Genomic DNA, 14,695 nt, shown 5'->3' with positions numbered 1-14,695 from the left:
TTCAGCTTTTTTTTTTCAATTTCCTACTGCTGGTTAGTTTTTACAGTTGCAGTTGGAGGCAGGGACTGCAGGCTCATTATGATGAGTGTGCCTCTTTCTGATTTGTTTTGCTTTATTATTCTGATTGGTTTCGCTCATTATGATCGAATGCGCCTCTTTCTGGTTGGTTTCGCTTTATTATTCTGATTGGTTTCGCTCATTATGACCGAGTGCGCCTCTTTCTGCTGCTTATCCTGCAAGACAGGCTGGACATTGGTTCTTCAGAAAGAGGACAAGCGGAAGCTAGTACTGCGTGTTTCAGTAACTGCTGCTGGCACACAGAAAAGGCGGGAGAAGGTGCCTAAAGAGGAAAAAAGCAGGTCCGAGAAATAGATTCGCTGCCGGGTCCTGCCTATTTTCTGTTACCCTGAAGGCAGGACCTGGCAGCGAGGAAGGCCCGAAGCAAGCCAGCTTCCCTCCATCGCTGACCTATCTCCCGCCTTAGCCTGTAGCGAATCTGCCGCCGTGACAAAGAAGGAAAAATTATGTTCTTACCTGTTAATTTTCTTTCCTTTAGTAGCAGCAGATGAATCCAGAGACCAGTGAGATAGCACACATCGACCAGCAGGTGGAGATAGAGAAACTGATTAACAGGTGGTCTTATAGGTTGACATTCCTCCTGTACATCCAGTATCGCTCCTTGCCCAAGCATCCGGTATCAGGAAATATTGAGCACGTCAAAAAAAAAAAACTTTCCATCAATCAATTGCATTGGGTAAAATACAGAAAACAACTACCAACAATAACCAAACTGAAACTGGTAACCAACCAACGAACAGAGTATCAGCAGAAAGGGTGGGGCTCTGGATTCATCTGCTGCTACTAAAGGAAAGAAAATTAATAGGTAAGAACATAATTTTTCCTTCCTTAGCACAGCAGCAGATGAATCCAGAGACTAGTGGGATGTAGCAAACTGGGTGGGAAGCAAATGCAGCCTCCACAATAACCGAAGCACCAAAATTAGCCTCCGTCCGAGCGGCCACATCCAGCCGGTAATGCTTAGAAAAAGTATTCATAGAAGACCAAGTAGCTGCCCGACAAATCTCGTCCAAGGAAAAACCCCTGGACTCAGCCCAAGACGTAGCCATCGCTCACGTGGAATGTGCACGAAGCAGGTCCGGCAACTGTTTTCCGGCCGTCAAGTAAGCCGAAGCAATGGACTCTCTGACCCAACGAGCGATGGAAGCCTTGGATGCAGCCATACCTCTATTGCGGCCTGCGAACAACACAAAGAGGTGGTCGGAACTACGAAAGTCGTTCGTAACCTACAAATAATGAAGAAGAATTCTGCGCACGTCAAGGAAACGCAAAGAAGAGAAGCGCTCCCCCAATTCTCCCGCCGAAACGAAGAGATATTGGTTCACATGAAAGGAAGATACCACCTTAGGAAGAAATGAGGGAACCAGCCGAACAGACACACCGGCCTCAGAAATGCGCAAAAAAGGATCCCTGCACGACAAGGCCTGCAACTCCGAAACCCTTCGGGCCGACGCCATCGCGACCAAAAACACTGCCTTCAACGTGACGTCCTTCAGAGTCGCCTGAGACAACGGCTCGAACGGGGCCCTCTGAAGCCCCCTAAGCACAACTTTAAGGCTCCACTCTGGACAGATCCTCTTAACAGGTGGCCGAATATGTTGCACCCCTTACAGGAAACTAACAACATCAGGTTGAGACGCCAGCAGCGAATGAGACACCCGGCCTCTGTAACAAGCAATGGCCGCTACCTGGACCTTAAGAGAATTATAGGCCAATCCTTTGTCGACACCGTCCTGCAAAAAGGAAAGAATATGAGACAGAGAAGCCTTAAAGGGCGAAAGACCCAGAGAAGCACACCAAGACTCGAAGACCCGCCAGACTCGAGCACAGGAGGCAGAGGTAGATCTCTTTTTGGCTTGAAGAAGAGTGGAGATTACCTGTTCCGAAAAACCCTTACGCCTCAGCCGCAACCGTTCAAGAGCCAGGCCGTAAGACCAAAGCGGGACGGATTTTCCATGTTGACCGGACCCTGAACTAGTAAGTCTGGAGTTACCGGAAACGTCAACCGATCGTCCGTCGACAGCCGGATCAGGTCCGCATACCACGGATGACGTGGCCAATCCGGAGCCACTAGGATCACCCTGCCCGGAAAGAGAGAGATGCGATGTAACACCCGACCTATCATCGGCCAAGGAGGAAACACATAAAGAAGACAGTCCGGAGGCCAAGGAAGAGCCAACGCGTTCACCCCCTCTGATTCCCTCTCTCTGCGTCTGCTGAAGAACCGAGGTAGCTTTGCATTGCGAGACGAGGCCATGAGATCCATCTCCGGAAGACCCCACTTCCGCACCAGTAGGGCGAATGCCTGCACGGAGAGTTCCCACTCTCCGGGATCTAGAAGATTTCTGCTGAGGAAGTCTGCTTGCACATTCGCCTGACCCGCAATGTGCGCTGCCGAGAGAAGAGGAACTTGAACTTCCACCCATTGAAACAGGACCAGCGCCTCGCTGGCCAATTGAGGACTTCGGGTACCTCCCTGCCTGTTTATGTACGCCACCGCAGTGACACTGTCCGAGAAGATCCTCGTCGGCCGGTCCTGAACCATGGACTGAAACTCCAGAAGCGCAAGCCTGATTGCCCTCAATTCTAGCATATTGATCGACCACTGGGCCTCCTCCTGAGACCAAACACCCTGCGCCGAGGATTGAAGGCACTGAGCCCCCCATCCCAGAAGACTCACATCTGTCGTAACTATGACCCAGTCCGGTGTCGCAAGCGGCATGCCCTTGAACAGATTGGCCTCGTCGAGCCACCAACGCATGCTGAGGGAAGCCTGAGAATCTCATTGAAGACGCCAGTTGTAGTCCTGAGACACCGGGGACCAGCGGGATAGAAGAGACTTCTGCAACGGCCGCATGTGGAAGCGAGCCCAAGGTACCACCTCCAGAGCCGCCACCATCGAACCCAGAACTTGCACATAATCCCAGACCCTCGGTCTGGGCGACTGGAGAATTAGGCGAATCTGAGACTGTAACTTCACTCCCCGGTCCCTGGGGAGAAACACCTTCCCCAGATACGTGTCGAACCGCACACCCAGATGTTCCAACGATTGGGACGGGGTAAGAGAGCTCTTTTGAAAGTTGACGATCCACCCCAAAGACTGAAGAAGAGAAATCATCCTCTGGGTTACCACCACACTCTCGTGCCTAAAAGACGCTCGGATCAACCAATTGTCCAAGTAAGGATGCACCCGAATCCCCTCTTTGCGAAGAAAAGCCGCCACCACAACCATCACTTTCGAAAAGGTGCACGGTGCCGTGGTGAAACCGAAAGGCATCGCTCGAAACTGATAATGCTGGCCTAGGACCGCAAACCGAAGAAACTTCTGATGTGGAGGCCAAATTGGAATGTGCAAGTAAGCCTCTTTTAGATCGAGGGACGTAAGGAACTCCCCTGGTTGAACCGTGGCAATGACTGAGCGTACTGTCTCCATACGAAAATGACGGACCTTGAGAAATTTGTTGACCCTTTTGAGATCCAGCACCGGCCTGACCGATCCCCCGCTTCTTGGGCACCACGAAGTAAATGGAATACCTGCCGAGGCCCACCTCGTCAGGGGGAACCGGAACCACAGCCCCCAGATCCAGAAGGACCTGAAGGGTGAGCCACACCGAGTCTCGCTTGGCGGCCCCGTGGCAAGGGGATACCAAGAAAGAATCGGCGACGGGAGAGGAAAACTCTAATTTGTAACCTTCTCGAATAATATCCAATACCCACTGATCGGACGTTATCTTGGCCCACTCCGCCAGAAAGGAAGACAGCCGCCCTCCCAAAGAAATGGCGGAAGGGGCCGAGACCCCGTCATTGTTGACTGCGAGGTGCGGGAGCACGGGCTGGCTGAACAGCCGAGGATTTCGCTCCACAAAAGGAAGTCTTCTGAGAAAAGCGAGGCCTAGAATTAGAGAAAGAACCTTAAGAGGGCTGAAAAGATGGCTTCCCCGGTCGATACCTCTTAACATCCCTAAAGCGAGGTCTGGTAGAGGAGGACTTCAACAGCGGCCTAGGCCTGTCCTCCGGCAACCGCTGAGTTTTGGAATCACCAAAATCCTTCACCAGCTTATCTAAATCCTAACCAAATAAAAGACGACCTTTAAATGGGAGTTTCACGAGCCTAAGCTTGGACGCCGCATCCGCCACCCAATTACGGAGCCACAAAGATCTGCGAGAAACCACGTAAAAAGACATTTGTTTCGCAGAAGCACGAAAAATATCATACAAGGCATCCGCCAAATACACCAAACCTGATTCCATATCCGCCAATTCGGAGGGGACCGAAATTCCGGACTCCATCATGTTATCTGCCATCAGTTGAGACCATTGCAGACAAGCACGCGCAGCATAAGAACTGCAAACCGCGGCCTGCAAGGTAACTGCTGCAACCTCAAAGGACACCTTAAGCGTAGATTCAATCTTCCTATCCTGGACATCCTTCAGTGCAACACCCCCCTCAATTGGCAAAGTAGTCTTCTTGGTGACCGCGGCCACCAACGCATCTACCCTAGGCTGTTTAAACTTCTCCAGTTCATTTGGAGCAAGAGGTACAACTGCCGCATGGCTTTCATCACCCGGAAATGCCTCCGGCGTGTCCCATTGTGTCTTAATAAGCTCTTGCATAGCCTCATGAACCGGAAATGATCTAGGCGGCTTTCGCATACTAGCCATAAGTGGGTTCGAGAACCCGGACACCAGCGGATCCTCCTGCGAGATGTTCAACCCTTGCAACGCTTTTGAAATCAACGAGGAAAGTTCCTCCCTGTGAAAAAGATGGAGTGTGGTAGGATCATCCACATCCCTACCCAGCGTCTCCTCCACGTCCGTCACCTCTCCCTCTTCCAACAAGTCAGGAATAGGCAGAGACAAGGGGGAGACTGAGGCAGGGTCCCCGTCATCTGCGACAGCCAGTCTGCGACGCTTCGCCGCCTGAGACTGCACCGGAGGTGAAAGACTCGCAGTAGTAGCAGGAAGAAGCAAAGAATTAGGCAAATTTGGGGATAGTGCAGGCTGAGAGCCCTGCAGCAAAAAGGCACGGTGCATCAGCATCACAAACTCCGGAGAAAAAGTGCCCTGCAACAACCCTGTCGGTTCGGCCTGCAGCATGGACTGAGCTGAAACCGCGTCTGCCACGAGGTCTCCCGAAGCGCCAAGAGCCACTGAACACTCCCCCGACGCTGACGCGCTCTGAATCGCGGCGGGCCCAACTGCTAGGAAAGAAGCGCTCGACCGCGCCTCCTTAGTGCGGGAAAACAGCAACTCACCAGCCGGCAGCACGGACTCCTCGACCGGAGCGTCCGAGCATCCGGCTGTGCACAGACCCGACAGTGTTCTGCGCTTCCCACAGCGCGAACACCGCTTAACCGCCTCTGCCGCCATAGGATCGATTTCCTTGTTTCTCTTTTTTTTAAACGGCCACAATTCAGCCCAGAGGAATCCCGCCAAAACACACAAACACAACGCTGCACACCCAACGGACCAGCGACTCCTCTAGCCACACCAAACACTCAGAGCCAGAAAATCCTACCCAACAACACATGCAGAGAAGCTATGGCTGGCAGTTGTAAGCTGTAAGCTGAGCAGAAGAACAGCACAGCTCCACACGTTGAGGCTCTTTTTTTTTTTTTTTTTGTCAAGGAAAGAAGAAAAATTAAGAGCCCAAATAAACCCCTCAATCCACTGGAGGGGAGGGTGGAGCAGGGACCTGGGGGGGGCCCAGGTGTAACTCCCAAAGCTGGCACTGCTCAGCCAGTCACCCCTTTCTACCTGAAGAGAAAGAATCTCAACAGAAGAAATGATTATTTCTCAGAATTTTCACCAGACACAGCCAGAATCCAGGAGCTAGAAGGATAGCTACCAAACCTGCTGGGAGATAGAGCATACTGGATGTACAGGAGGAATGCCAACCTATAAGACCACCTGTTAATCAGTTTCTCTATCTCCACCTGCTGGTCGATGTGTGCTATCCCACTGGTCTCTGGATTTATCTGCTGCTGTGCTAAGGAAATAAAATTAAAGTTGTTTTTTTTTTTTAAAAAATTGAAAAGAAAATGTGCAAGAAACACAGCGACCCTGTAAAATAAGAAAACACGAGCCGCGGTGAGAGAAGGCATAAAGTTTAGAACTGAGTCTAGCGCAGAGTGTCGAAAATACAACTTCTCGGTTCCGTGGAAAACAGAGAACTGAGGAGACGCTCGCTCTTGCGTGGGCAGGAAGGCACTCACGCATGTGCGGTATGGCAATTGCGAACTTTCTAAGTTCTGCAAACAAATCAGCTTGCGAAGCTGTCCGCATCAGGGCTCCGTGGATGACGTCACCCACAGGTTGAGAATAGGCTGCCTGCTTGTCCTGGGATAACTAACATTTCTCCCTCTCTTCTCCGTGCATGTCTCCCTCCCTTCCATCATATGCAGGATTTCTCCCTCTTACCCCTTTCTACTTTTCTTTCATCTCTCCTTCCTCTCCTCTTCCATCTCCCTGAGAAGCAGCTATACTTCCCTCCCGCCCATCCCCTTGTGCAGCAGCTTCCCATCCCCCTGTACAGTAGCTTTCCATCCCTCCCTCCTATCCCCCTGTGCAGTAGTTTTCCATCCTTCCTATCCCCCTGTGCAGGAGCACCCCACTGACCCTCCCACCATGATACCTGGCATACCTCCGGGCCTCCCAAAGCTGAAGAGGCAGTACTATGAATAGGCTGATTGCAGCCTGCCCCGGCAGGGCTTCCCTCTGCCATGTCAGTGATACAACAGAGGGAAGGCTCCAGCGAAACATGCCGCAAGCAGCCTATTCAGAGCGCTGCTTCTGCTGACTGGTCATCGCTGCTGCTGTTTTAGGAGGCCTCGGAGGTAGGTTAGGTCTCACGGAAAGTGGGGGGGAAGGAGGGTGTGGGTTGCTGAATCGGTGAGTCAGATTTTTTGGGACAATGAATCGATGTGAATTGATTCAAATCAGCGAATCGGGCAGCACTAGTCTCTAGACATTAGAGCTATTGTTTAAAGGTGTGTGTTGATTTAATCCTATCTGCACCTGCATGGATAAGGTCAATAGAAGCTCAAAGGAAGAGGTGTGCAGACTCGCTGATTCCATAGGCCGGCTAGATAGCCAACAATGGATTCCAGCAGTTTCTGAAAGCCAAGAAAGTGAGAAGCCAATCTTCAGTGCTTGGATCTATGATGTGGGAGGGCACGTTGAAAGTAGCCCTACTTCCAGAAGAGATTTAAGGGCTGAGAAATGGCACCAAGTTTGTCTTTTGATAATCCTCATCTGATCAGAATCCATTTAGCACAAAGAATTTGTATACCAGAGCTGACAAATTTGAATACATAACTGAAACTATAAGGGGAAAGACTATACATAGGGCTAGATTCACTAAGGACACAGATCGGATCCGATCCGTGTCCGGGAAACTGATTCACGAATCGCCCTCGATCGGAATCACGTCCTCCAACTGCCTGCCTGGATCGCTCTATAGCGATCCCAGCTCATGCGCAGACCCATCTGCAGATGGTCTGCGCATGCACTGGACCTCCGGGTCTGGCAGAGATTTTTTTTTTTTCTTCTTTTTTTAACTTCTTTTGGAGCCCGTGGTTTTAACCCACTTAAGCCTGCGGGTTAAAACCACGGGCTTGCACTGCAGGTAAGGGTGGGAGAGTCAGGGCAGGCAGGAGATCTGGGGCTGCAAGAGGTGTTCGGGGCAGCAGGAGATCAGGGAGAGTCGGGGTTGCAGGTGTTTGGGGTAGCAGGAGATTAGAACAGTAGGAGAGTCGGGGCTGCATGAGGCGTTCAGGGCAGCAGGAGATCGGGGCTGACAGGGTGGAGAACAGGGCGGCAGAAGGCTAGGCAGTCGGAAAGGGCTTGAGCGACTGGTCCTCAGCAGTCGCTTGTTTGTGATCTACCAGCCCAGTTGGTGTTGCAGGGTTTTGGTTAGTGAATCACATCCCTGCTTACTTTGCATGCCGTTCCCCTCATTTGCATGCGCAGATTGGAGGATGGTCGGCAGATAGGTAAGTGAATCAGGCCGGAGGGGAATCAGGTCGCAAACCGATCGGTACCCGATCGGTTTGCTTTGTGAATCTAGCCCATAGTTATTCAAGCAACACTGAGTTCACTGTTCAAAGAGAGTGCTTCTTCTTATCTATTGGAAGTAAAGTTGGAGTTTGGACTTTAAATCCTGGTGTGTCAACATTATTTGGTGGAGTGAAATGAGTGTCTGGTGCTTGCTTATTGCAGGACTCCAGCTAGTAAGTTGGTCCCGACTCTGGTCTTCAGTAAAAGAGGGGTTACAGTAATGGAAAACCTGGATGATTCGACAGTCCTGTTTGGAGAGCATACGTTTTGAGTGCTATATGTTGACTTATTTTTTTAATAAATCAATGGTAAAAATACCACCAAACTATTTTTGATACAAAAATTTTTGATGTATACATCAGGCATAATGTAATAATTATGATACAGATTTTTAAAACAAAGTTATGATTTTAAAAAATCCTCCAGTAGTCCAGATTATCGGCATCCTACTGTATTAAGGTTTTTAAGTTGTTCTCCATCTATCCTGAGGGAGTGGTACAGTATAGGGTGTAAAATACTTCTGTGTGCAAAAGAGCGGGATTTGGAAGTGACTATTTGATGATCTTAGAGTGACCAAGTAGAAAAGTGATAGCAAAAAAACAGCATTAACTCACCTCCTCTCCTCCCTGTGCTCAAAGTACCCCTGCCCTCTCTCATCATAGGTCCTCTTGCGACTCTGATGCTGCAGATTATCTGGAGCTCTGAATCCTGGAGTCACTTCTTCCTGCTTTACCTCAATCTTCATTGCTGCATTTTCATTTAAACAAAAATGGTTCAGAACATTGCCTTACTAGAGAGAAGAACAGTTTTATTTCTATTCCAAACTTGGGTAAAGGGACAAAAAAAACAACAAACCATAAAGGAAATTAAAAAAGTAGAAAATAGGTCTTACCTGCTAATTTTCTTTCTTTTAGTCTCTCCAAACCAGCACAGATGAATGGGTTTACGCTCTTCTATCAGCAGGTGAAGATTGGGAACATACTGAATTCTATTAGCAATTCAAGTGGACTGTGCAGTCCCTCTTAGAATCAGTCTGAATAGCCAAGCAGGAACTCTTATTAACTGATCAACTGCAAGAACAGGAGCTTAAAAAAAAAAAATTATTTTTTTTTAATAAATTGAAACAACTGTTGGAAAAAAAGATTGGAACAGGCAACCAACACTGATCTCACAGTTCACCAGTTAAACCAGATGAAGCAAATTCTGTAGCTCCACAGTATATACTTGCATTACTCATGAAAAACAAAGGGACAAAAAAAAATAATAATAAAATTGGTAAACCCCAAATCTTCATATCCACAAGAAAAAACATTGGGTGGGTTCTGTGCCACTCTGGAAGAAAAGAAAGAAAATTAAGAGGTAGGACCTAATTTCTCCTTCTTTAGCGTCCATCCAGACTAGCACAGACAGATGGGACGTACCAAAGCATTACCCACCAAATGTGGGAACTCCGCAGGGCCGCCACAAGAACTTGCTTGCCAAAAACAGCATCCTGATGCACCTGGACGTCAACTTGGTAGTGATGCACAAAGGAATGCAGAGAAGATCAGACTGCCACCTTACAAATCTCCACTGGGAACTCAAGAGAACTCTCTGCCTAGGATGCCGCCTGACCTCTCGTAGAATGAGCTTTATGAAAATCAAAAACTGCCTTCTTCTGAAGAAGATACACTGAAGCGATGGTTTCCTTAATCCAGCACGCAATGTAAGCTTCCGAAGCACCCAAAACAAATTGGAACAAAACTTGCTCAACTATGGTCAATATATCATGTGTATACTGAGACAAGTATGGCAAAACCAAATATATTGATATTACTCAGAACATGGTTCTATGAATTTCAAACACCCAGACACCCCAACTAATAGATGCTTTATGGGATATGAATATCATCCCCAATTCATAGAAAACCTATGTCAGGTTCATTAATTAATAAATGCTGGATAAATCCCAATGACTGGACTGTGATATCAGTATATTTGGTTTTGCCATACTTGTCTCAGACTTGAGATCCTAGACTGGAACTAGAGGACGCAGCAACTTTGCTGTCCTCAAAAAAAGATCACATCAGAATGGAGAAGACAACCACTGTCCACACACAAGGCTTCCAAAGAACAAGGCTGCTACCTGGACCCGTAAAGAGGGCCAGGCAAAAGCCCCTTTCAAGTCCTTTCTGCAAAAAATTAAAAAAAAAAAAATAAATAAAGGATTTGAGGTACAGACTCACAAAGGGAAACCACTGCCCTCACAGAACCCCAGTCCTCAAAGAGATGCCAGATACGCATGCACGCATAGGAAGTCGAGAACCTTACTGAATATTAAAAAAAGAGTAGAGACCACCCTATCTGAACCACCTTTCTTGCTTAAACGCTCCTTCTAACAGCCAAGCTATATGACAAAAGGGACTTTGATCGAATATGGAAATGGGACCCTGAGTTAGAAGGGTATTTGATAGGGGCAGAGGAAAGCGCCGTAGCCAATCTGGAGCCATCAGAATCACGCGGCTTGTGTGACATACAATGTGAAGAACTCTGCCCATCTGAAGTCACGGAGGAAAGATATACAGCAGCCCATCTGTCAGCCAACACTGCACCAGAGCATCCAGCCCCTCAGCCTGAAAATCTCTGCACCGAATGAAAAATCGCTGCACCTTGAAGCTGAAATGCATGGTCATGAGACACATCATCGGCCAACCCCACAATCAAACTATCAGATCGAAGCCCTCTATTCTGAGATCCAGCACGACATCTTAGGAAATCCACCTGGACATTGTACACGCCCGCTATGTGGGACACAAAGATGTCAAGCAGGTAAGACTCCTCCCACTCCGCTGTCTCCTGCGCCAGACAACTAACTATTGGTTCTCCCCTGCCTACTGATGTCAGACACCGCTGTGGCATTGTTGGAGATAGCCCGAACAGTTTTACTCACAAGGAAGGACTAGAAAGTCGCAAGCGTTCTGGTCTCCAGAACATCGATCGACTACAAGGCCTCCTCCAGTGACCAGCTACCCTGCGCTGAACGACAGACACTGGACTCCCCAGCTGAGAAGATACAGACTTACTCCCTAGATTAGATTGTGGGCCCAGAGCCACCAATGCAGACTGCAGCAAGCTAGACCGTGATGAGGAATCAGTGAGTCCAAATCGCAGAACTGCAGGGACCAAATCTGAAGAAGAGCATGGGACGCATGTGAACACATGCCCACTGAACCACTTCCAATGAGGCTGCCATCGAGCCCAAGACCTGAAGAAATTCATGAGCCTGGGGACAACAAGAGCCCATCAGAGATCGAATTTGTGACTGCAACTTCTGCACCCATGCTTTGGGAAAGAACACCCTCCCTAGACTGGTGTAAAAGAGAACTCAGAGATACTCCAAGCATTTACAAGGGTTCAACTGACTCTTGGTGATGTTAACTACCCAGCCCAACGACTGCAGCAACTCCACTATGTGGGTGTAACATCGGTACTCTCCTGGAAGGACTTTACTCTAATTAACCCAGGTATGGGAGACCCAAAATGCATTATTTGTGTACAGGGAGCCATGACCAGACTGAACGGAAGCGCACAAAACAAAGTGCCATCTCAAAATGAAGGAACTGCTGATGAGACTACCAAATGGGAATGTGGAGGCACATCTCCATCAGGTCAAGAGAAGCGAGAAACTCACCAGGTTAAACAGACAGGATCAAGGAACTTAGTGTCTCCATTTGAAACGAGGGGATCCGAAGCATCCAGTTCACCCCCTTGAAGTCCAAGGTGGAGTGAAAGGATCCCACTTTCTTGGGCACTATGAAGCAAATAGAATATCGTCCAGTGCGGATGTCCTGAGAGGGCAACGGAATTACAGTACCAAGATCAAGCAATCTCCTTAGAGTTTGATGAAATACTCATTTCTTCCACAAGGACTGACAAGAGGAGGAGAGGAAAAGATCTGGCAGGGGCCAATCAAATTCAAGAGCATACCTGTCATGGAGCACCTCTAGGACCCACTGATCCACTGTGATCTCTGTTCACTCCCAGTAAAAGTCTCCCAAACTGGCTTCCACAGGAACCGGGGGACGGACCTGAACACAGTCATTGTGTAGGTCGACAAGAGGAAGAGAGACTGGAAGAGTCACAGCTTCCCCAGCGTGCACCCTGAAAGGACTGCATACACTGAAACAACCCCTAGAAGGGACCACAGAAGACACCCTGCCAGGACGGTATCGGCGGAATTCTCAGAAACGACCTTGGCTGGAACCTCCCCTACTGGATTATTGAGGCTTTTCCTCCCGCAACCAAGGTACTTTGGAGTCTCCTAAACTGTGGACCAACTTATACAAGTCATCTCCAAAGAGGAAAGAAGCCTCAAAGGGAAATCGACTGAGCTTAGATTTCAAGGCCAAGTCCATCGACCAACCACGGAGCCACAAGGTACGTCTAGTAGTCACTCTCAAGGCCATAAACTTAGCCGAAGGCTGCAACAAATCATACATGGCATCCGAACAATTCAATCTTCACTACTTCCTGGTCCACCAATGCCTAGTAATTGAAACCCCTATCAAACACATGCTCAGCCCATCTGAAGCTTGCCCTGGCTACTAGACTACCACAAATCGTTGCCTGAACCACCAAGGCTGCTACATCAAAACTTTATTTGAAAAGAGCCTCCACCCTCAGGTACAGGGAGGGGGGGTTGTCTCTCAAAGCAGTACACCCATCCACTGGAACCGTATGCCTCTTAGCAATGGCTAAGACCACTGTGACCACTATCAATTGGTGTAGGGACTCTCTATTGGCATCAGGAATAGGATACAAACAGGTAATACATCGTGCCAGCCGAAAAGGGGCTTTCCACTGTGCTAGCACAATATCCTGGATATCTTGATGCATGGAAAAGGAACATGAAGCACCCAAACCCTATGACGAAGAGGATTCACCATCCTCAACACACAAAACAGAAGACACTTGGAGAATGAGCTCCTGCAACTCTTCTGGTGAAATAGGCAAACCACTGAAGAGTCCTCCCCCACAGTCAACTCCAACACTCAGTTGCACATATCATTTGCCGCCCCCTCCCCACCCCACCCCGAGAATCCTAAACATAGTAAATGACAGCAGATAAAGACCTCAACGGTCCATCCAGTCTGGCATAAGTTATACCCATTAAAAAATGCATTATTAAATTAACTTGTCCCTTTCTTTGATATTTCTGGGCCATAGACTGTAAAGTCTGGTATTGTCCTATGTTCCAAATGCCGAAGTTGCCATCCAAGCTCACTCCAGTCTATCCAACCATCTCGTTGTTTGCAGGATATCCACCATAAAGTCTGGCCAGTAACATCCTCATGTTTCAAGTTAGTGGAGTTTCCGTTCATACCCACCCCAGCCCATCCTATATCGAACCATCATATTTGGGACAGACCATGTCCAATACTGGCCCTAGTTCTTTAATTTACATTCTTCATTTTCTAATTAGAAATCCTCTATTTTTATCCTACGCTTTTTTGAATTCCATCACTGTTTTCTCCCCACCACTTCCCTTGAGAGGGCATTCCAGGCATCTACCACCCTCTCCGTGAAGAAGAATTTCCTAACATTGTTCCTAAGTCTTCCTCCCTGTAACCTCAAATTATGCTTTCTAGTTTTACCAGTTTTTCTTCGCTGGAAAAGATTTGGTTCTATATTAATACCTTTCAAGTATTTAAATGTCTGTATTATATCTCTCCTGTCCCTCCTCTCCTCCAGAGTATACATATTTAGGTCTTCCAGTCTCTTCTCATACTTCTTTTGGTTCAAACCCTTTACCATTTTTGTTGCCTTCCTCTGGACGGCTTCAAGTTTTTTTATATCCTTCACCAATGGCCTCCAAAACTGAACACAATACTCCAAGTATGGCCTCAACACAAATGCATTACTCTGCACTTCTTCGCATTGAATTTTAGTTGCCAGACGTTAGACCATTCTTCTAACTTTTGCAGATCCTTTTCCATGTTTTCCTCTCCTTCTGGGGTGACCACTCTGTTACAAATCTTGGTAACATCTGCAAAAAGGCTAACCTTCCCTTCTAACCCTTCAGTAATGTCGCTCACAAACATATTGAACAAAATCAGTCACGGCACCGATCCTTGAAGCACTCCACTACTTATTTTTCCATTATCTGATTGAATTCCATTTACCATTACCTTCTGGTGTCTGTCCGTCAACCTGTTTCTAATCCAGTTCATCACTTTGGGCCCTAACTTCAGCTCATGGATTTTATTTAAGAGCCTCCTATGAGGAGCTGTGAAAAGGCTTTGCTGAAATTTAAGTATTGTATTTTTCACTCCATAAGATGCATTTTTTCCACCTCCAAAAAGGGTGATTCACGAGAAATGACGGCAAGCCAATCACGGAGCGGGATCAGGCAGGAAGTGCAAAGGTTGCGCTGCTGCCTTATGCACCGCTCTGCAGGGAGAAAGGCAGCCATCCAGCACCGACCATGCCAGTTAAAAAAAGGTACCGGGGGGGGGGGGGGGGGGCTGCAGGCTTCCCAGCACCAGGCCACCAGATGTGTAGAGGGGGGAAAAAACAAGAA

General features: G+C 48.2%; 1 protein-coding gene across 2 annotated transcripts in view; it reads right to left on the bottom strand.

Annotated features, from left to right (window-relative positions):
• HNRNPUL1 (heterogeneous nuclear ribonucleoprotein U like 1) overlaps positions 1-14,695 on the bottom strand; it is a 329,125-nt gene that overhangs the window by 272,994 nt on the left and 41,436 nt on the right. For both annotated transcript variants that reach the window (XM_033955122.1, XM_033955123.1), the window contains exon 3: positions 8,751-8,883. In XM_033955122.1, the coding sequence (XP_033811013.1) occupies positions 8,751-8,883 (133 nt within the window). The remainder of the gene's footprint in view (positions 1-8,750; positions 8,884-14,695) is intronic.

This window comes from Geotrypetes seraphini, chromosome 8 (assembly GCF_902459505.1).
Source record: "Geotrypetes seraphini chromosome 8, aGeoSer1.1, whole genome shotgun sequence".
NCBI classification, from domain to species: Eukaryota; Metazoa; Chordata; class Amphibia; order Gymnophiona; family Dermophiidae; genus Geotrypetes; species Geotrypetes seraphini.
This window is presented reverse-complemented; position numbering and strand designations above follow the sequence as displayed.